The sequence below is a fragment of the Falco rusticolus genome, chromosome 8 (genome assembly GCF_015220075.1).
Source record: "Falco rusticolus isolate bFalRus1 chromosome 8, bFalRus1.pri, whole genome shotgun sequence".
In the NCBI taxonomy this organism is placed as follows: Eukaryota; Metazoa; Chordata; class Aves; order Falconiformes; family Falconidae; genus Falco; species Falco rusticolus.
The window spans coordinates 44,093,641-44,116,124 of NC_051194.1; the positions used below are offsets into that span (position 1 = coordinate 44,093,641).

General features: G+C 43.6%; 4 protein-coding genes across 5 annotated transcripts in view; 2 read left to right on the plus strand and 2 right to left on the minus strand.

The window, feature by feature from the left end:
* Window positions 1-1,542: 1,542 nt before the first annotated feature.
* On the minus strand, window positions 1,543-10,059 carry LOC119152284 (coiled-coil domain-containing protein 173-like). The gene is made up of 7 exons (XM_037397372.1): window positions 9,836-10,059; window positions 8,995-9,151; window positions 7,800-7,939; window positions 7,313-7,505; window positions 6,665-6,829; window positions 5,953-6,059; window positions 1,543-2,026 (listed from the first exon to the last, which is right to left on the minus strand). The coding sequence occupies exons 1-6, from the start codon at window positions 9,931-9,933 to the stop codon at window positions 5,958-5,960; spliced, it is 855 nt and encodes a 284-aa protein (XP_037253269.1). The 5' UTR covers window positions 9,934-10,059; the 3' UTR covers window positions 1,543-2,026; window positions 5,953-5,957.
* A 236-nt stretch (window positions 10,060-10,295) lies between these two features.
* Window positions 10,296-22,484, plus strand: part of SSB (small RNA binding exonuclease protection factor La) — a 32,651-nt gene continuing 20,462 nt past the window's right edge. Inside the window, exon 1 of the mRNA XM_037397370.1 lies at window positions 10,296-10,401. The gene's annotated coding sequence lies outside the window, so the exon portion shown is untranslated. The remainder of the gene's footprint in view (window positions 10,402-22,484) is intronic.
* Window positions 10,308-20,955, plus strand: PHOSPHO2 (phosphatase, orphan 2). 2 transcript variants are annotated; one of them, XM_037397373.1, is made up of 2 exons: window positions 10,308-10,401; window positions 19,632-20,955. In XM_037397373.1, the coding sequence occupies exon 2, from the start codon at window positions 19,634-19,636 to the stop codon at window positions 20,357-20,359; it is 726 nt and encodes a 241-aa protein (XP_037253270.1). In that variant the 5' UTR covers window positions 10,308-10,401; window positions 19,632-19,633; the 3' UTR covers window positions 20,360-20,955. The 2 variants fall into 2 exon arrangements, with proteins under 2 accessions (XP_037253270.1, XP_037253271.1); XM_037397374.1 differs by lacking the exon at window positions 10,308-10,401 and adding an exon at window positions 18,731-18,806.
* On the minus strand, window positions 10,978-18,657 carry LOC119152281 (coiled-coil domain-containing protein 173-like). The gene is given in 9 exon segments (XM_037397367.1): window positions 10,978-12,174; window positions 12,176-12,358; window positions 12,866-13,030; window positions 13,323-13,515; window positions 14,331-14,470; window positions 15,455-15,611; window positions 16,577-16,767; window positions 16,863-17,036; window positions 17,322-18,657. Coding segments are annotated over 9 exon segments (1,296 nt in total). The 5' UTR covers window positions 17,373-18,657; the 3' UTR covers window positions 10,978-12,132.

A 22,484-nucleotide genomic window follows, 5' to 3' on the forward strand; every position in this document is an offset into this window, starting at 1 on the left:
AACAAAACTACCATACCAAAATAAGTTTTCTAATTTTACTATCAAATCTCACAAAAGGAAAAAAATTAGAAAATACAATAGTGGTGAATTTAGATAACATACTTCTACTTTTATGTAGAGTTTTACTTTGTTAAAGAATTAGAGTCCTTCCTTAATCAAAGTCATTATTGGAATGAAACTAACAGGGCAGTTAACATGAGTAAGTTCAGAGGACAGATCTTAAAATGCTAAGTATGTGCATGATTTGGTTTAGATTTATATTTGTATTCATAGCAGTTTCAATACTAATATTAAACTGACTAAATAAACTGAACTAATGCAGCCCCTGCATTGAAATTTTGTAACATGCAAAGCACTTAAGGAAATGTTTATTTTTTGGAAATTAAGACATTTTTCTACATATCCCTATAACTATATAAAAAAAGTAATCAGTGTGTGGCTTTAGCCATAACTGCTAACAAAAAGAAAGGCTGGAAGAACTGGGAGGAAGCTAGGCCAATTAATTCATGAACAGTGGTAAGAGGAACTAACTGAAAACTGGTGCCCTTTATCAGCTAAAAGAACTGTGGTTAATTATACAGGCAGTGTTGTGCTTGTAGCATTTAGCAGAGTTTTGGAAGCCTCAGTCTTTTGGACTTTCTGTAATTTATAGTTCCCAACAGGGAAGATGATCTGGTTGTCAGCTGGGAGAATGATTTCTTGATATGAAATGGTACCACCTGTGTATTAAAAGTACTTGTCGGAAATAAATGCTTTTTGCATATTTGTTAGTGTATTCCATGTCTGCTGTGTGCTTCTTCCAGTCTTCCTTAGCATCTTCTGTAATGAGAGTAACACTCGCTTTTAAGTCACGTGGTGCAAGCTGTGTGTGTAGATGTGCTTGTGACTGTCAAATCTCCAGCCTTTTAAAGTGGTAGCGCTGTTTGTACAGATTTACGAGGTATGGCGATTTGATGTTAGGACACTACCTTTCCTGTTAAACCAACATCTGTACATTTTTCCTGAAGATGTGAATAGTCAGATTTTTATTCCATGCTAAATTGGATGATAGTGTTGAGTTATGGATATAATTGGAATTTCTACTACAGAATGACAAATGACAGTCTATTCACTATATATTGTAACATATATAAAAATGTAGCCATGTAATGAAGCTGATCTGGTGTCTTACCACCAATTTTTTTTGCTAGTTACAAAGTTTGGTCTTGTACTTACACAAATACAAGTCTTCTGTGTGTGTTTGTGAAACAGAATAGTTTTAGCTAGCTACAGAACTACCTGTTTGATGATGTGAATTTAAATGTAGTGGTAGGACAGCTTACACTCGGTGTAGAACTAAGTGAAAGAACAAGTTTTGATCACAAAAAATCACCTACACCATTATGCCAGCCTGGGAACCTGGCTAAGCTGGCAGCAGAGTGCTTAAGAGAAAAGAAAGTGCACTTCCCATTCCCTACAGCTGGCTCAGAAACCAGAGTGCTAGGTAACACACAGTCGGGCAGCGGACATCTCTTTCCCATGAAGGATTAAAGACTCGGCCAGTGCCACAACTTTCTCAAGATCGTATTCCTATCTTCCATTGCATTCTCCAAAGCATTGATCTTATTTACAGGCAGATGTTTTTAAACAGCTTGCTCAATTTTATTATTTGCTCAGTAAGAAATTTTTTTAAGCCAAAACTTAAGCTTTTAATTAAGCCTGGAGGTCCAGCAATACTTGAGGAGTACAGTACAGATTAATTGACAGTTGCCGTGTGGTTGTTACCTCTTGACTTCCTAGAAGGTGAATCTACTGCTTTGTTCCATAATAAAACTAGTAACACATCCATCTGCAAGCTATGGCTGTAGCTACGGTACTTGCTTCTTGAGCTGAAGCTGAGCATAGGCAGGCTCTGGCAAACAGCATGGCTTGTAGCTTGCTCCAGAGCTGGCGTCAGCTGTGTTCCACAGGCACGTGTAACTTGTAAGGAGACAGTGGCTAGCTTCTTATTCCTTAGTGGATACTTCTGTAGTTGTCAGATGTATTTCTGAAGAAGAAAAGAAGTTTGTCTTACTGTATAATTATTGACTACTGTACAATTAATTGTATATGGACAGATAGGCTGTAATTGAAACTAATGCAGAAATACTTGTCCTACAGCAATAAGTTTTACCAAAGACAATCAAATTTCTCCCTGGTCCACTCTGCTGCTGTACCAGCTGCTGGATTTGTATTTCCTGGATCTTAGTAGTCTTGTATTTTTGATCCCATCTCTGGTCTGCTCGGTAACCACGGCTTACTTTCAGTTCATGTTGCTGCTAACCTTTGCCTGTTTTTCCTTTACATAGAAAAAGAGTCAGACCAGATACTACTCATTTGAGGGGGGCAATTAGTATTATGTTAACGGAGATGCAACACTGAATTTTATTGGACCTGCAGTTCTGATGTTCAAGCCCTTCAGCACCTAACAGAATAGTGCATTTCTCTGGATAATGCACTGGAGACAAGGAAACTCACAGCAAAAGAAAGTGCCATGCTGGTTTATGCAGGACAGTATCCACCAGCTATGAACATCTGTGCTCTAAGACTGCTTCCTAGAGATTTTTATTAACAGATGAGAGGGCAGGCTTGTATCATTTCTGTATCCACTTAGGTATATTAAGTTCTTAATGCCAAAGGCCATGATACATCTAAACTAAAAGAAGCTTAGATTATAGTGGTGACAGTGCAGGAGTGTAAAGGGAATGACTACACGCATTAAAAGTTTAACAAAGCCTATAGCACAACTTAATTTATTTTAAATAGAAAGGAATCAATTTAAACTAATTCCAAAGTTGACCTTTCATATGGTCTTGTTGCACCCTCTGATCTTCAACTCTCCCTGAAGTCTTAGCCTTCAGCAATAAGGGGTTGGCTTTTTTTTGTGGCAGGGTTGTTTTGAGAGCTATATAGAAATGATGAATTTTCATTCTCTCAGTGATGCAGTGCCAGAACAAGAAGGAAAGTTACAGGCTAGTTAGGCCTTTTTTGCTACCTCTGAATGGAGGAGTGCTCTAAGTTAGTAACAGGCATCTGAAAGAATTTATCTATAAACAGAACAAATTACTTGACCGAACATAACCAGTGGCTTTGAAAAAAAAATATTTTTCTTCTTTAGAAGTATACAGCCGGTCCGTATAGAGACATGAAAATATCCATCCTTAATGGTCCCATGGCACCAACTCTTCTGTTCACGGCTAGTTTGTTTCCAGGTAGATGTCCTCTTCAAACCTCCCCAGAGTTGAATAGTAGCAAAGAATTTGGACTGAACTATTAACTCCAACTTGAACACTACCTAACAGTGAAAAGCTGCACAGTGAGTTAACTGAAATTCCCTTAGGATAGGAGGCATTTTATAAAGCTTCTCTCTTCCGTTTCCTAGGTCGGAGTTGTATTAGATCCATGATGGCACAAGTACCATAGCCACACCAGTACCAGTTGTGTTGCTGCTGGGAGAATACTGTATGAGGCCCTGGAGGCCCACATGTTCAAACTTACATTGCTGTTCTACTTCCAGAGCTGCCTAACAGTTTTGGAAAAAAAACAGTTTTATTTAGGGTCTCCGTTTCAGTCCCTCTGAGAGCTGCCTTGCATGTCTAAGGTCTTGCCCATCTAATATGGCCACTGCCTATCCTATTTCTCGCCTGCTGTAACATGCTGAAGCAGCTCACCATTTAAGAAGGTGCTTTGTTGAGCAAAACCAGTAATTAAAATTATTTCTCAAAGCATATTCCAATTTGCTAGCTATTAATTAAAACTTCAGCTAATAACTCATACAAGTAGTGATGCTAGGTATTCAAGGTACCTCAATTAACAGATTCTTCCAGGTCACCAGTTTCCCATCTTACAAGCTGCAGCTGATCTCCCTGTATTTTGTTGCCATCTTTAAATAGTAGCTGAAAAGGTCTCTGGTGGTCAGCTAGACCAGCCTCCTGCCTTACATGGGACATGTTTAAAACCTTCACAGGTGGCAATTCCACCCCCTCTGGCCATTCTGATCCACTGTCATCACACTATGCCTCTGGTGAAGCAGGTTTCCCTGACTACTCAACCTGATGTCTCATGTCACAATTTCTTGTATCAGTCACCTCACTCTGCCTAGAAGTTTGGCTCTGCTGTATTTGTAACTACCCTTCAAGCAGCTGTAGGCTGTTAATTAGAACACCCCTTAGTCTCCTCATCGCCAGAGTGAATGAGCCCAGCTTTGTTTCTTTCTCATCTTGGTCTGTTCAATAGCTTTTATCTGCTTCTACTTGCATAAGGAGCTGTTCCTCAGCCTGTCACCTGTCTTGCCTTCTTCAACATACCATAAACAAACTGATATTATTCTTTTGTATTATTCCTTCAAGCAGCTTTCCCTTCTTGCCTTTCGTGTAGGACAACTGTAAAAGATAATGAAATGTTACCAAAATGCTTTGTCACTGAAAGTTTTAGAACCTTAAGTATTTCTTCATGTTCTTAAAACACTTGAGGTTGAGTTTTTTGCCTGGTTTTACAGAGGAAACACACAAAGCATGCACATCTCAGTCAATGGAATGAAGTGACATCACTATTCCAAACTAAATCCATATTTAGCAAGTGTGCTTTAAAATTACACAGGATTCCTACTTTGCTCTAGGTGTACTGAAAGGAAGATTTGTTTTCTGGTACTTGAATTTGGTATTTTTGTAGACATTCAAAGTAAAAGGGGTATAAGCCCCAAGGAAACAGGCTGTAGACTTCAGATACAGACATACATGATCTGCAGAACAGTGCATTTCCTGAAGCTGAGTTGGAAGTGAGGCTGCAATCCACCTTGCTTCTTGTTGCTGTGGAGGTAGACTAAAACCTATTTAACTCACCAATTTCATGGTAGTGAGCATGTGCAAATAGGCAGTTAGGGATGCATCTGGAGCATTATCAAGCTCTGCAGATTTCAGCACCACTCCTGCTATAGACAATTCTTCTTCTCAAGGCTCTGGCTTCTGTGATCAAAGGGCTTTATTAAAAGCTTCCATTCTTTCTGCTTGCTGAAAAAAGCTTGAAGTAGTAAAAGGAGCACTGGCTCAGAGAGAAGGGAAATAAATTTTTCATTAGTCAACTAAGAAAAAAGTATATTTAGGGACAATTTCACAAGTTAGTTGCCATGTCTCTTTTAAAAATATATAATTTCCAAAAGGAATTACTCCAAAATAATTGGAGAGAACTGTGTGACTTTTAGTTGATAGTGCAGCAGTGTTAGCATTCAGGTTAGAAGTGAGTTTTTGAAATAAGTCTCTTGATTTTTCCCACTTACTGTGGTTTGGTTCACGTTACAGAGCCATCACAAACTGGACCCTTTTGGATGAAACAGGAAGATGTGCTTCAGCCAGCAATGGGCACTCAGCCCTTACACCAGGTTAGAGCTATTCTGGGCAAAACCTCTGAGACACATGCATCATGGGTGTCGAGTTCTCAGCAGCAACTTCCTCACTCCACAAACAAGCCCCTTGCGGGCCACAGTAACTGGCATGGGTGCAGAGAGTCAGTCAGCTTCACCCAGCCACGTCCTGCTGTCCCAAAACAGTGCAGCTGCCCAGACCACAGCAGGACTGACCAACCAAGGCAACACCTGGGTCTGTGCTGGCTCTAAGCAGCATTCTTGACCCTGCCCTCAGACAGGGCTTTGAGGAGTGACACAAGCTGTAACACTCCTGCACAACGACAAATGTTTGCTCAGTCCCTGAGCAAGCTGGGGGCTTGTGTACATTTGGCAGGAGGAATATGGATGGTGTTACATCAACCATCCTTCTCCACCCACCCCCAATATTATTTCTTTTTTTTTAATACCACACACATATACACTCTACCACTCTTGCAGTTGTCCTAGTTAGGGAGCTCTCATCTTTTTCCCTACTGGAATGCTTGGAGAGAATAAAAATTACATCCAGTAATGGCACTGATTCAGTTACTCACTGTCTTTATCTCTGAAATGCTCGATCCTTACGAAAAGCAGCTTCTCTCTGAGCATCATAGTCCAAGTCTGCTTGCTTTTCCTGCTGTTTTTTTGCCTGCTTTTCAGCCTGATGGAAAAAAGGGAATAACAAAGCTTAGTATTTCTTTCACAACATAACTATCCCTTAAAACTTAAGAGAGGGTAAAAGCTTATAGAGATCTCCAGTGATGTTAGTGGATACTTGGCAAATATCATTGCTTTCTACTTCTCTCCCCTGCCACACCCCCACAAAAAGGGTACATTAGCTAGCTGAGTGAACAGCAGCATTAGCTGCTGCTCTTTGGTGACCTGCCCAGAAGATACAAGAGGGCAGTAGAGGCATAGTTGGCAGCGGGAGGAAAAAAAGGTATAATGACACAGGACAGGATGTGGTCGGTCATTGTTGATCTCTTTCTCATACCAGCCCCCCCAGGTAATCCTCCCTAACCAGCATGGGCCAAGTCAGCCTGGAAGAGGCTTCTGTTCCACTGCTCTGAGAAGAGGCTGGTTCCCAGCACCAGCATATGTGGAGCATACAAATTAAAAAAAAAAAAAAACACCACAAATAAAACACACACATCATACCCATAGCAAGCTGCTTCTCTCCCTGTCCCACCCGTAAGATCTAATACTGTGGGTTTAGATGTGTGTTTCTTTCTGAAGGGGCTGACAGTGTACAGCTCTTCTATTTACCATTTGTTGCATCTGAATTTTCTGTACTTCAATGCTCGCATCACGTTGTTTTTGTTTCTTGGCTTTTTCCATTTCCAGGTAGATGTGATCTGCTGTCATCCACTGATTACGATCCTTCTCATCCTCTGCTTTTTCTTCTCTCTCCTTTTCTACTTTCATCTTCATCTGTAATTTACAAAATACAGCAAAAATATTTAACCAAGGAGCTAGCCTGATAAGCTAGAAATCGTATGTTTCAGCAGAAGCAGCCCTGTATCAGTGCTCTGATGAGCACAGTCATTGTGGCTGGCCAGTGTCCAAGCCCAGGCAGATGTGCACCCAACACGGAAGTGGGAGAGGGTGAGAGGACCCCAGGAAAAATGTGACCTGGGCCAGGCTCCTCAGCTGGAGTATGCAGTGCAAAGTCTGGAAAATATTGGCACAAATTACCATTTTTTGGAGAGAGGATCATCACATGCACCACTTGAATCTTTCTTAAGGAGTTAGTTCTGAAACTATAGATGGTAAATACAAGAGTCAGCTTCTAAGTGAGAACTTGCCTGTGTCTCACTCAAGACAACTATGCTAGAATTGATGGTGTTTCTAAAAGGTATTCAGAAGTACAGGTATATGACAGAAAGAGGAGTAAGAACAGGATTGGTTTCTTACCACAGCGGTTCTGTGTTCAGCGATAGATTCAATGGCAGCCTTTTTTTTTGCTTCTTTCTCTTTGTTTTTAATTTGATATTCATCTTCTACCTCTGCAGCTCCTCTAGCAAGACGATCATCTTCAATCTTACATGCTTTATTCATCTGTGCAGCTAGTTGTTCAAAAGCCTTGTCCTTGTGCTCCTGCATTAGCCTGCAGGAGAGCATAAGCTACCATAACATACTCGGATATCCACTCAGATTACCTGAGGCACTGCTCCTAACAAAGACAGAAATCCCACTTCCACCACCAACAGCACCAATTACTATGGGAACTTGCAGGCATATTTTCTGGAATTTTTACTTCTTTTTCAAGTTTTAGTTACAGAAAAATTGCTTGCATCACAAAGTCCTGATTTTGCTGATATAAAAAGTCATAGAAATATTTGTCACAAAATTAAATTGCAATTTGGAATCTTAATGCTGAAAACCATAGCGCCAGACTCACCTATTAGTCTCTGCAACTTTTTCTCTTGTCAGATCAGCCATCATTTCTTTTCCTTTAATATAAGCCTTAATCCGATCATTGTCTTCATCTTCTTTTTCCTTCTCTTCAGCTTTAATTATTTTCTGTTCAGCTACATACTCCTGTTTAAGTGGAAGATTACTTCTATTTTTATGTAGAATGAGATTTTGGAAACGAACTTGAAAAAAAAAATCTAGCAAAGACTTCAGGCCTAACCTATAATAAAAGTTTTTTGGTTCTGTCAGTGGAGAAGCCAAAGAAGATAGAAACCCAGAGATGGAAGAAAATTCTCATGACTACTTAACACAAACTACCACAAAAGTAAAATTAGTATGTGGTTGCAGCCCCAAGCACAGTATCTTTAGCTTCTGTTCTTTCCTCTACTTCCCCACTGGCTCCAACTGTACTGCTCCCATCCTGTGTATCATTCAGGCAGCACAAACTCTGAAGGGCTCAAACAGTAAGAGTCTTTAGAACCATAAAAATGTAAGGTACAAGGTATTTTGTAATCAGGCAGAAATGGCAGTTATAAGTATATATAGGGTTTATTGCATATACAAAGTTGGGGAAAATAGGGCAAAATTCATATAATTGGGGTGTGAAAGAGCATGTGGGGAATAAAGCAAGTAGGGTTTCAGTGGGAATTCTTTCCTCTTACTCTCACATGCCAATGAGTCATCACAGCACTTCCACTTCAGCCTCCCTGCTCAAGCAAGCATGGGAACAGTAGGTGTGGTAAGTAGGTCTTGACTAATCTTCTAGTCATCTCCAATCACAATGGAAAGACTAGTTGAAAAGATATTGTCATGTTCAGACTCAGGCTATTCCCTCTTCCTAACAAAGGAAAATGGGCTTAAAAGAGAGCAGGTACCTGGAACCTAAACAGAGTTCTCAAGTAAAGGCCAATCTCCTTGCTGTCTGTAGCAGACATCTTCCATCATAGGCCAGTCAAAATTCAGGTGTCACCCGAATAACTTCCAAGAGGCCTTTCTCAAAAGCACAAAGGAAAGACATGGCCTGCAACTGCCAGGATAGGCATATGATCCAATGCTACTGAAGCTGTCAGCAGACCTCCTGTTGTCATAGGCCCATTTATTTGTGGGCCTAACACAGCCATTTCACTCCTGGCACCCTAGGTCAACAAACGTTTTGAACTGTCTGCTTTTGTGTTACTTACATGATGCTGCCTCTGGAGTTCAGCTTTTCCCTCCTGTTCCTTTTCTTTTCCTCTCTGAATTTCCAGTTGGTACAATTGGTTCAATCTCTGTATTTTTTCCCCTTCTCTCTTATCTTCTAGCTTGGCCAGAGCTGCCTGATGCTTGTGCTCTTCTATTCTGAATCAGAGAAAGAAGTTGAATAAACAAGCTGAAGGCTGCATTAACTACTGCACAGAGATGGATTCTGCACATCTGCAGGTACCTAAACAGCAAAAATCCCGATACTTTGACAGTAAAGTAGAATGTCAGAGACCAAAAATGGAAGCGCGATTTTTAAAAGGTAGGTGCAAATCCTTTGCCCAAAGCCTAGCACAGGGTGCAAAAGCAAACTGCTGCCCGCACAGGCTGGGCCCCTGCCAGCCTGCGGTGCCACTGCCAGCCATCACCCCTACGTGTGAGTCACTCTGGGCTGAGGGAAGCGGCTGTAACAGAATTTTGCCTCAGCGCGACAAGTCACTAGCCAGAACATAGGCACCTTGTTTAATTTATTGGGACAGACGTAGCCTGTAGTGACAGCAAGAGACGTTCCTGAAGTAGCAGAACGGAGTTCTGGGGAAGCAGCAAGTGAGGTGACAGACCTGCGGCCCGACCACGGAGCGGGGATGATCAGGAAGAGCGGTTTAAAGCAGCAAGTCATGCAGCCCCCGGCACGGCAAACTCCGGCCGAGGCCTGGGCAGAGGCCTGCTCCCGCCACCCCCCGCCCCGCCCGGCGGACCCCTCATCGGCGGGCCCCGACAGCGCGGCCGCGGCCGCAGGGAGGGCTCTCCCGCTGACCCCGCTCCCGCCCCCGCCGCACTCACTGCGCCAGCTGCTCCTGGGCCACGGCCCGGCGGTCCCTGTAACGGCTGCGTTCCAGCTCTGCTTCCCGGCGGGCGGCGCCCGGCTCCTCGCCGTCCATCGCCGGCCCCGCGCCCGCCTCGCCTGGAAGCGGCGACGTCTGCTAAGAGAGACGGTGCCTCACCGACAGCCCGGCTGCACCGGTGCTCGCTCCTCCGCGCCGGAACAGGGAACAAAGGCGGCGGCGGCCGCCGCCCTCCCCTCCCCTCCCCTCCCCTCGTGGGCACAGCGCTGCCTGTTGGCGCCAGCAGCAACAGGAGGGCGGGGAGCGCTGTGCCGCGGCGGCTACAGCGGCCCGGCCCGCCCCGCCCCGGGGAGCTGCCGGCGGGCGCCACCCGCGCTCAGCCTGGGAGGCCTGGCCGGGCCCGGCGGCTGCGGCGCCCGCGCCCTTTCCCGGTACGGCCCGCGCTGGGCGGCGGAGCAGGCCTGAGCGGCAGCGGTCACCGCACAGGCTCCGGCCCGGCAGGAGCCGCCCTCCTCTGCAGCCGGTTCGTGAAATACGCCTTTCCCAGTAGCGAGCCCGCTCCCGGTAAGAGGCTGTAACCCTTCCCCTGCCTCTGTCCGCTCCCACCGCGGCAGCTTTTCTTCCCGCCCGTTTGCCTCAGGCCTGCGCCGCGCCGGCCTGGCCCCTCGCTCGGCCTGGCTCTGCGCTGCCACGGCCCACCAGGGGCTGCTGGAAACGCCTTTATCCGACACCTGACCTGAAAGGGTGGCCCCTGGGCACTTGTTGTCCCAGAGGAAAGCCCTTGGCGGCCCTGGAGCCGGAGGAGGTCGCGCCTCCCCCTCCTCCCAGAAGTTCCTCCTTTGCCCTGCCTGGAAGACACTCCTCGAGGAGGTGACAGCTGTGATGGGAAGGAGTAGATCCATCTTACATCCAGCTGTCTCACGCTCCAGGGGAGGTGAAACCAGTTCAGCTTGGCCCTGGGCTTCCAGGAGGGCCTTGGGCTCTGGGGTGGCCTTGTGTTTGCTGAAAGTTCTGCGCGTTCTTCAAAGCACGTTGCTATTGAAAACCAGGCTCGGAAACTCGAAAGTACACAAAATCCCCATTTTTTCAGACTAAAATATTGGCAAACATCCTTGGTATAAAACTCTCCTGGTTGTGGGGTTTTTTTAGAACATTTTCTAGAGTTAGGCAGACAGAGGTGGGTAGGTGGGGGGCTGGAAAAGAAAGTTGTGTGCAGCAAAGCAAAGCCTCGGGTTTCTTGGACTTTGTTTCCAGCGTACCCCAGAACAGGAGGCTACCCTGCTTAGACCCCAGGTTACTGGTGGAGGCAGTCATCATAGGAAACCCTAACTCTCAACAAAGCAAGAACATTATAGTAAAATTTCAGCAAAGGAACTAAGCTTAAGGAGTGAGAGGTGTGTGTGACTTGGGTGTTGGAGAGCAAGTCAGCTCGGGAATTTGAGCAACAATATTAGATCTGCATCTCATTACCGCAGGTTGAATCACTGTTAGTCTTTTTGAACAAACGGTCCAACTATGTTGTCTCTTGTTGCCATGTTCTTTTTGTAGTAGCTAATTACAGCTATATTGGGACCTGTTTGCCCCCTAGGTGACCTTTTAAGGGCTGTGATCAAATCATGTTCATATTTTCATATAACTAATTTATAGCATGATGTTTTTATTACAGAGGTAGTTGCAAAATGCTATAAAAACTGCAGTACTATAACTTCTAACTTTCTACAAGTATTAAGTTGGTTTTTCTTCCCCTGTAGATTCTGTAAAGTTGTTTCTGTTTTTTTTCTGTTATGGGGAATACTTAACTGGAAGTAGGCTAGTGAAAAATGTAACCTTTTCCACTAGGAATTCATATCCCGGGCTGAAAAAAACGGGACAGTGAATTTTTAGAACAATGGATAATAAGCATATAATAGCCATAGTGATCTTTTGGCTGGAATGGGTTACATTGATGGTCAATTATACATCATGCATTCCTGTCTCAAGTTTAATGAAACAACTTTCATGAAATACAAACTGGGGATTTTTGAGAATATAACAAGTTCTCTGGCAATCTGTTTCTGGTTTATTTTTTCAAATGGACTTCCAGACTTATAAGTATATATTTGATGTAGATCATTTACAGCTTAACTCCACCTGTAAGGTTCAGAAAGATACTTTTTTTAACCACCTGAAAACTGCTTCTGCCTTTCCTCGCTGGATAGTTTCAATGTTATTCTGTGTTTTGAACTTCCTGGGCAGTAGTACAGCTAACAGAAGGTAACTGGGTCCCAGCACCCTTCTGTGCTTGAAAATGAGTTTTTATTCCTTCTCTTCTTCTGGAAAATGGCCAGTGTCCAAGTCCTCTTCCATCTTTGGATGCTTTGAGAAGAGGATAAATGTGATGTGTAGCCTTGGACTCCGATTCAATTAGTTGTTTTGCATAGCTCTGAAATTCATGCTCCTTACAAAGTGCAATAACCTCTCTCAGAGTATCATAGTCCAAGTCTGCTTGCTTTTCCTGCTGTTTTTTTGCCTGCTTTTCAGCCTGATGGAAAAAAGGGAATAACAAAGCTTAGTATTTCTTTCACAACATAACTATCCCTTAAAACTTAAGAGAGGGTAAAAGCTTATAGAGATCTCCAGTGATGTTAGTGGATACTTGGCAAATATCATTGCTTTCTACTTCTCTCCCCTGCCACACCCCCACAAAAAGGGTACATTAGCTAGCTGAGTGAACAGCAGCATTAGCTGCTGCTCTTTGGTGACCTGCCCAGAAGATACAAGAGGGCAGTAGTAAATAATGGCACAGGACAGCATGTCGTCTGTCATTACAAACTAGCCTTGACTTGCACCACTGCTCTAGGAGGAGGCTGTCCCTAACACCAGCATATGTGGAGCATACATAATTAAAAAAACCCAAAACTAACAAACAAAAAGCCCTAAACAAAACACAGCAAGCTGCTTCTCTTCCTCTCAGGCAGGATCGAGTGCTGTTGATTTAGATGTGTGTTTCTTTCTGAAGGGGTTGACAGTGTACAGCTCTTCTATTTACCATTTGTTGCATCTGAATTTTCTGTACTTCAATGCTCGCATCACGTTGTTTTTGTTTCTTGGCTTCTTCCATTTCCAGGTAGATGCGGTTCTTTTCCATTAATGCATGAAGCTCTTTTTTACCCTCTGCTTTTTCTTCTCTCTCCTTTTCTACTTTCATCTTCATCTGTAATTTACAAAATACAGCAAAAATATTTAACCAAGGAGCTAGCCTGATAAGCTAGAAATCGTATGTTTCAGCAGAAGCAGCCCTGTATCAGTGCTCTGATGAGCACAGTCATTGTGGCTGGCCAGTGTCCAAGCCCAGGCAGATGTGCACCCAATGTGGAAGTGGGAGAGCACCCTATGAAAGATATCAGCAGATGATGCTGATGTGTGGCACTGGAGCCACCAGCTCTGATGTGGGCCAGGCTCCTCGGCTGGAGTAAGCAGGGATAAGAACAGGCTAGGTTTCTTACCACAGTGGCCCTGTGTTCTGCAATAGATTCAATGGCTGCCTTTTCTTTTGCTTCTTTCTCTTTGCATTTTTTTTCATGTTCAGCTTCTTTCTTTGCAATGTCTCTAGCAAGATGATCATCTTCCCTCTTCAGTGCCTCATTCATCTGTACAGATAATTGGCTAATGATCTTGTCGTGACGTTCCTGTGTTAGTCTGCAAAAACATACAACGCCACCACCTGGGTCTACCTGAAGCATTACTGCTACCAAACTCAGCAGTCCTGCTTCTGGTTTTGTCTACTGTTGCCACACAGGCTGGCCCACCCACTCAGCTCCTTGATCTCCTTGTGTTCCTTCTGGTTTCTTTTTTTTTTTTAATTATCTTATTTAGCAAATAAATGTGCCCTGTATTCTTGTAACACTAGTTTTCTCTTGCAATAATGAGCTGGATCTCTTGGTGAGGAGTTTGCCTAGCATCTTGGCCTTGCCATCAGGGGAGAAATATTGGGAGTATTGACCAGAAGCCGGAAGAGAAGGAAACTCTTAGATTGGTTCAATGGTATAGTTGTGCCGTACCCTCAATGTGAAATTCATAAACAATCTTCCCTTAATAATAACCCAAGGTAATTGATTAATATAGGTGCCTAGTTAAGAAGGGGACTCAGGGAAATACAGCTTATGTCCAAAAATACTTTCATCAAGGATTTTAATTGTCTTTAATTGTTGGGGAGGTGGAGGCTTGGCAGGCCATATGGAAAACCACTGTTCCCAACATGCTGGTATAGAGCTTTGCACTTCCGTAAGTCTTTGTACTTTGAAGGGCAGAGAGGTCACTCCTAGACACACCTACTCATAAGGAACCTGTAAAAGTATTTCCTTTTCCTCCTGAATTCTCTACTCTCCCCATCCGTAGAATCTAATTTTTAGCATAACTGCGGGTTGTATTACATCATCAGTCTGAAAGATTTGAAAATTATTACAATATAATTTTTAGTTTATTTACAGTTTATACTCTAGCTTTGTACCTACCTACGCATTTCAGCTTCTTTCTCTTTTATGAGCTTGGCAATAGTTTCCTTTGCTTTAAAATGAGCTCTGATCCGATCATCTTCTTCCATTTGTTTTTGTTCCTCTATTGCTTTGATTATTTTCTGGTCACTTACATGCTCCTGCGTGGGCAAAATGGTCCTGATATAACAGGTGAAGTTTAGAAAAGCTGGGGCTGGGGTAGCACCTTAAAAGAATCGCTCCCTGTTGTCTCTGTTCATGTTTCTTTCAAAGACAGAGGAGAGGGATTCTTAGTACTGCCACATACTTCTGCCATCCTGATTAAACGTGCATGAAGAGGTGATAGTAGATATGAGGAAGAAGGAGAACTGAGTATTGAACAGCTGCTTCTCTAGCCCATTACACAAACAAATTGCTATGCAACACAGTGAGTGTTATCCCTTGCTCCCATTCACACAGATGGGAAAGGGGGACATTGAGAGGAATGGAACTGCGCAACGCCCCACTAACACATACACTGTGCTGCTCCTGGCCTACCTCATCCAAAACTATCCCAGTCTAAGAGCTTAATCCAAATCATAGCTAAAAAGTTTTGTATATGTTTATGTGAAAAAACAACTGTCTTTTGTGTGCTGGCCACAACCGGTCTGAGGCTTTTCTAGCTGGCATTTAATGAGATGCCTTCAAAGATGGAGAGAAGGCAGCAGCTCTTGACTAAATTTCTAAACTTCTTCAGTCATAGAGGGAAGGGAAAGTCAAGTTAAAAAGACACTGTTATGTTCAGTCTCAGGCCATTCCCCTCTTCCTAACAATGAAAAATGGACTTAAATCAGTCCTCAGGTCAAGAAGCATATTCCTTGATATCCATGGCAGACTTTTTTAATCATAGACCAGTCAAAGCATCAGGTACCAATGTCCCTTCAGACAAGAGAAGGGACCTGCCTCCAAGAGGCCTTTCTCAAAAGCACAAAGGAAAGACATGGCCTGCAGCTGGCAGGGTAGGTGTAGGCATAGGATGCAGTGCTACGGAAGCTGTCAGCAAACCTGTTACCAGTAGGCCCATTTAGATACACAAATGCTATTGTTTCACTCTAGCAGCCAAGGTGAAACAAGCATTTTAAACTGTCTGCTTTTGTGTTACTTACGTGATGCTGCCTCTGGCGTTCAGCTTTTTCCTCCTGTTCCTTTTCTTTTCTTCTCTGAATTTCCAGTTGGTACAGTTGGTTCAATCTCTGTATTTGTTCCCCTTCTCTTTTAGCTTCTAGCTTGGCCAGAGCTGCCTGATGCTTGTGCTGCTTTATTCTGAATCAGAAAAAGGAGTTGAATAAATAAGCTAGGGACTGCACAAAGTAATGAATAGATACAGATTCTGCATAACCATAGGCACCTTGCACTGAGGAATGTGATACTTTGAATTGAAGGTGGGTAGAATATCAGAGGTGAAAAGTAGCATCGTTGTTTGTAATGGTAGCCCTCAATCCTCTGACCAGAAATGAGCTACACGGTATGCTCCTGATTTGCAGTCTAGTGGTAACAAGTTTTATTTGAATGACTCAGTTAGCACCTGTACATTCATAATGTTGTGGCCTATCTTTGCAGCGTCCTCAGTGAACATGATTTCCCCAGTAAGTCCCACTGAATCTATGCTTCTCCTTCTGGGCGTGCAGGCAACAGCTTAAGCTGGTAGTGTTCTGTATTAAGATCTGCAAGGACTTTTCGTGTTGGACCTGGAATAAGTGAGACCAGACTTTGAACCATTCCTCTGCCTCAGGGAATTTGATTCCTTCTATCAGACCATCAGGGCCAGTCTTGTAAATATCGCTGGGGACCCCTCAGAAAGGTTTCTGGAAGGGTTGAGAAAAAGAGTGGATGTGGCAGCGATGTGTTCTTTTGATGCGTTCTCTGGAATCTAGTTATAGGCAGATGGAAAATCTGGTTCAACCTTTTCCTTTTCTGGAACCAAAACTGAGTTAAAATACACTTTGAGTAACAACTTTTGATTAGTGATTTGACTAAAACCTATTGATGCCTGCCAGAGGCAATTTTACATGCAAACTGTTGGAAACTAAAAGGCAGTGTATATCTCAGCTTTTCCCTTTTGTGCAAGGTCTTTTGTGGCACTCTGGATGTCACATTTTGTGGCACAGTGTCACATTTGTGAATCAAATTATAATTAAGTTTCTGTAAAAAACTTACAGAATGTATTTGTGAGAAGAGAGTTTAGCTAAATAATAAAGTAGGGTTTCTTTTTATTAATTATTACTTACTGTTCCAGCTGATCTCTGCGTAATGCCTGTTCTTTCAGATAACGCTGATGTGCCTCCTGTTCTCTGATAATAGCTTCTTTACGTTCATGTTCCATTTCTTGACCCTTTTTTTTGTGAACACCTGACTTTAACTTTTTAAATTCAACTTGAGCATCTCTTTCTCTTAGGACCTCAGTAAGTAGAAGTGCACTCTGCAAGAGAACATTTAAAGTGATTTGCATGTTCAGAAATGTTTAAAAGACATTCAGTACAATTTGAATTTAAAAATTGTAAGTTGTCAACAAACATGTAACTGTTTCACTCTTTCGTTCTGATAGTATAGGTATTTTTTTGCACGATCAATAGCCTCCTTCCGTTTTGCTGCTTGGAACTGTTCTTCTTCCAAATCAAGTAACTTTCTTTCTTCCTTTTCCCTTTCTTCACGTAACTTTTGGGCTTTAAGTTTCTGTTGTGCCAGGTCCTATAGAGCAGATAAAATTAGAAACCACATTTAACGCCCAGGGATTAAAAATGTATAAACTATTCTGAAGGTGATGTACTGATGTACTTAATGTTTAAGGGTTTTTTTAATTTTGCATTTTGGTTTTAATTTAAAAAAGAAGTTGATTTTAGATGTTAAATGTAGTTAAAATACACATTTAAAAGCAAACGTTATACAAAGGGAGTACAGCTAGAAATGTTACTGTGAGTGGTTTTGCATATATGAAAATGAATCCCCTTGCTTACAAATGTATCTTGTACTTACCACAGTGGTTTTGGGCCAGTCTTTTACAGCAGCTTTGGAGCGTAAGTGCATTTCTTCCCGTTCTTTCTTCTCAGCGAGAACACGTGCTGCTTCTCTAGTCGTGCTCCCAAGACTGTCCTGAATCCTTTCCCATTCTGCTTTTGGCAATACAATTACCTGATGAAGATCTACTTTATTTGGAAGAAAATATCCATCTAGAACATTGTTTTCTTCCAAATGATGTGGTGCTGTGCAGAAGAAAAGATACTGAGGTTACTTGATATCAGAAAATCCTATATTGAAATCTGTATCAGGATTTGAATGTTTGCATAGCAACAATACTAAGTTCTTACTGTTAGTGACTGCCCCCAGCCCCCGGGCGTCTGTATGTCACACTGTGGCCAGAGCAGGTGCTGGGGCTGTGGCACTGGCTGATCTAACTGTTCGTGTGTCGCCTTGCCTGCCTGTGTGCACGTACAGGTTTGGCTTGTGGTAGCTGACGCTTTCCAAGCACTACTTGGGCACGATTGTGGGAACAGCAGGGACCGGGGAGCTTTCCCGAAAGGGAAGTGGGAATATTGTTAAAGGCATTCCACTGGCCGGAGGTGGAGGAGGCAGCAGGTTAGGCACAGGCTGTGCCTTACCACCCCTGTCCAGCACACTCATCGTATTCACTAAAACAGATCCGTTGTAGAACAGTTTCTTGTTTTCTTGCAAAGATCAGCGTTTCTTTGTTGCATTAGGCATACAGACACATGTGCATGCATAAATACGGATTTTCTAGGTGATAGCTACGTTTTGTGAAATGCCCTTCAAACCGCCACTGGTCCTGCTGAAGGCAGCGGCGCTCTGCGGAGCGGGGTGCTCGTAAGAGACTCTCCGCGTCCATCCCATCCGCAGCAGACTGACACACCGTGCCTGAAATGCCGGGAGGCTTTCTCCTGGAGCCCTGCTGGTGTCAGAGCCTGCTCTTCAGATGCACTTGCCAATCTGTTTGTCTTACGGTAGGGACCAGGCCCCGTGTCCCCCTGGACGGTGGCCTTGCACTGGCACGGCTGCGCCCTGCAGACAGGGAGCTGCCCCGGGCTGCGGGACTGTGCCGTACCTCCGCGGATCCACGTTAGCGCTTTCTCGGTAGTTCTGGGCAGAAACAGCCCGTCTTGCTGCCTGCAGCCGGGAGAGCAGGGGCCGGGTCTGGGGAGACTCACTCCGGGCACGGGGACAAGGGACACCCGCGGTCTCCCGGAGCCGTGCACAGCCGGTGAGGCTCCGGGCTCGGCACCGCGCCCCTCCCCCCCCCCCGGTCGCTGTGCCCGCGGGGGGAGCCACACTCACGGGCGAGCTGCTGCCGCCGCCGCCGGAGGAGCGCGGGCCCCGCCGCCATGGCCCCGCGCGCTGTTGCCGGGCGACCGGGCGGCGGGGGTCACGTGATGACGTGCGCCTGAGGCACGTGGCGAGAGGCGGCCGGGGCTCGCGCGGAGGGAGCCGGAAGCGGCGGGTGCGGAGGTGGGTCGGCTGCGCGCGGCGGGACCAGGCTCGGGCCCTGTCCCTGTCCCTCACGGGCCCTCGATCCGCCACCGGCACCCCTGCGCTGTGCTGCTGCCCGGCTCCCCCGGCCGCCTCACCCCTCGGCCGGGTCCTTGTGCCTCCGTGGGGCGCGGCCTGCTGGCGGGGCGCTGGGGGCTGCCTCCGCGGGGGCGCTGGCCGGCGGGCCTGGCGTTACGGGTGTGAGAGGACTTGCCTGGGAGGCAGTAGCGTTAAGTACCGGATGAAGTGTCTTCTGCTCCTAGGAATTTCCGTAGCCCAGAGGTGGGCTACCCCCCACCCCCCCCCCAGACGGCAATATTTCTTTTCGTTGACTGCTTTGATATTGGTGTGTCCGTGTTAAACTGGATCCGTCTGTTCCGTACTAGTTCCCTTCTGAAATAACTTCTAAGGTGTTTTGCCAGGAGAATTCTTGTTTGGTTTCATTGGCAAGCGATGGTGGAGAAATTTAGAACTGTTGGTAAAACTGGTGGTGCCTGAGTAGTGGAAGATTGACTCTGTGTTAGCAAGTGTTAGTAACTATGCAGCATGAGTTTCGTTACTTTCACATTATCTATTTTAAGCAGAAGCTTGATGCTGAACTACAACTTTACAAACTGCTTTTTTAACTTCAGCGCAACCTTCCATAGCTGTAGTGGCCATAAATAGCTCACTTTGTTTATATATTTGTCCTAATGCTTCGTTTTCTTGCAGTATCTGAGCACAAGATCAGGGTAGGAATTCAGTACTTCTGCTTATATAAATAATTCTCTTTTTTGTTTGTTTTGGAAACTTATTTTCTGACAGCTATGAAATTTCTGTTGGTTTTTGATTTTGACCATACAATCGTAGATGAAAATAGCGATACCTGGATTGTGAAATGTGCTCCTGAGAAAAAACTTCCTAATGGATTAAGAAACTCCTACCGACCAGGACATTGGATAGAATATATGGGCAGAGTCTTTGTCTACTTGGGAGACAATGGCGTCAAAGAAGACGAGATGAAAAGAACCATGACAACAATTCCTTTCACTGCGGGAATGATAGATCTTCTGGGTTTTATTGGCAAGAACAAAGAGTTGTTTGACTGCATAATTGTTTCAGATTCCAATACAGTATTTATTGACTGGATTTTGAAAGCTGCTGGCTACCATAAGGTGTTTGATGAAGTGTTTACAAACCCTGCAGCATTCAGCAGTACAGGCTATCTTACTGTACAGAACTTCCATGCTCACCATTGTGTGAGGTGCCCTGAAAACCTTTGCAAAAGGAAAGTTTTAAAAGAATTTCTAGATAAACAGTTGGAGCGAGGAGTAAGTTATACACAAGTTGTGTATATAGGTGATGGTGGGAATGACTTATGTCCGGTAATGTTTTTGAAGAAGGATGATATTGCTATGCCCAGACAGGGATATACCTTGGAGAAAAAGGTTTCTCAACTGGCCAAAGATCTCAGTCCTGTAGAGTGTTCTGTTCTGGTTTGGTCATCAGCTACTGATATTATGTCTTATCTGAAACTGATTTTAAAGGAATAATTCAAATGATAAAAGGAAACTAATAGAGTTATATTTTATTTTCCTGGGAGGGAAAAACTGTGTGTGTATAAAAGCACAGGATTGTAAAATCAGGTTGTTATCTGAACTTAATGTTTTCTTTAAACATGATATAAAACTGTTTATGCTCAGTCTTGGCAATAGTGGGAAAGTGAAGTTAAAATGGCTTGCTAACATAGTACACATTCCAACAGAAGTGGAGAAGAGGGGTTGCAAGAATTGCTGTTATTCTTAATCTTGTACAACCCCCTCCCACCCCCCCCAAGCTTTTACTGACTACTTAACTGGCTTTTTCTGTTCCACGCACTTAGGGGAAGGAGTAGGATTAGTGCACATAAGAATGAAATTCTTTACTTACGAAACATTAGGTGCCAGGAGCATGATTCTGGAGTTGTTGGCTTTTATACTTCTTTGATCAGGATAAATGTTTAATTTTGTAAGTTATTTGATATGCTTGTAATCTTGTTTGATCTGAAGATGCATTTATATTTTCAATAAACTCAATGTTTTACCATTAATACTTAATATTATCTTATATTGTAAAAGACAATAAAATTTATTGTCACTGACAAAATCAACATGCCTGATTTTGTGTAATGTATTCTGCTGGCCTGTGTGTTGTCAGGCACCTGTTCTTGTAAGGACATCGGGAAAGTGAGCACAAGCGTAGGTGTCAGCCTTTGGATAACACCATTTATTTTGTCAGTCAGACCCCTTCTCTTCTGGACAGCAGCAAGGACATTGGTGTTCTGTTTAAAGAAAAGTCACTCTCCCATTCTCCTGACTACTGCCCTGACAGTGTGCTGCTACCACCACTCTGTATAGAGCTGATGCTGGTTTGGTCTTCCATGCTGACAGCTCTGGAGTTTCAGCCAGGTGCTTTTTTTTTCTTGCTGGATTTCTGCTGCAATGTACAGGCCCATAGAACAGTGTATATGTATACACATTCACAGTGATTTAGCCTAATCACTCTCATCCACACTTACAGTATAATCCTCTCTTGCAGGCTGGAAGGGAACATCTAGGTCCATTTTAACTTTTTAAGAGAATTGTTCTGCCTTTAAGTTAAGGAATCGTTTGTGAACATTGCAGTCTTTCTCTTTAGCAGTCCCAGTGAGGTGAGCCCTAAGAGTTGGGCTATGCATATAGAGATACTAAAAATAAGTCTTATTAAAGTTAAATAATGTATTTTCATGCTACGTGTTTTCCTTCTTACAGTCCCATAAAAGGTCCAAAAAGATGATGTAATCTGCTATTGAATTGATGTCTGTTTTAGCGTAAGTGCCTTAATAACTGAGGAATTAGTCCAAATTTTGCAGGATGTGTTGCAGATGTGTGAGGTGTAACTCAGCAGATATGATTACTGTAGCTGTCTTCCTCTTTTCTGTGCAACATTGTTCTCATTTTCTTATTTACATTTGATGCTGTCACTACCTTCTTTTTCTCAGCTGAAGGTTTTTAGGGGTGGTCATGGCTGTTTTCAGGCTGACAGTGTACATAAATAAAGATTTCCTTTGAATACTTGACCTAATTGGTCCTGCTTTTAGCCCTTCATCTATTTTAATGAATTGTAGAAGGTTACTTTGAACAGTCTGTTGTCTGTGTCCAGAACAATATAATTGAGTTCTCAGGAGTGTTGCTTTAATGATGGATATTTGATAGGTGCCTGAGATATTTGTATTGGAGATCTTACCCTATTGTCTTGTGCAAGGACATGCAGCATCTGAAGAACTCATGGGTCTCAAGCTGTGGCAGGTGTAAGTTGTCTGACTTACAGGTCGTACAAAAGAATGGTAATGGCTGTTGCATAGTACAATTTTGTATGGTTAGTGTTTTTTTTTAAAGTTTTGTGTCTCCTTCATTCTAAATGTGCTGCTGAATGTTCCAGATTTCATGCTGGTCTCTTCTATGTTTTTCAGAACTGAGTTGTGAGATGGTCTGCTTTCAGTTTGTGCACCAATCTCAGTTACTGCTTACTTAAACAAATGAAAAGCTAGTATATGAACAATTACTCAGCTTTCTTCCACTTATAGTGATTATTGTTCTTTTAGCCTTAAGAAACCTACCTTGTGGTTTGCTGTGAGAGTGAGAGATTGAATGAAAACTA

Coding starts and splice junctions, on each gene's coding strand:
- PHOSPHO2 (XM_037397373.1), top strand. CDS start 19,634: ATGAAATTTCTGTTGGTTTTTGATTTTGACCATACAATCGTAGATGAA.
- LOC119152284 (XM_037397372.1), bottom strand. CDS start 9,933: ATGGACGGCGAGGAGCCGGGCGCCGCCCGCCGGGAAGCAGAGCTGGAA. Junction 7,506..7,799: donor AAAGTTGCAGAGACTAATAG/GTGAGTCTGGCG, acceptor GCTCTCCTGCAG/GCTAATGCAGGAGCACAAGG. Junction 6,060..6,664: donor AAATTCAGATGCAACAAATG/GTAAATAGAAGA, acceptor TTTTTCCATCAG/GCTGAAAAGCAGGCAAAAAA.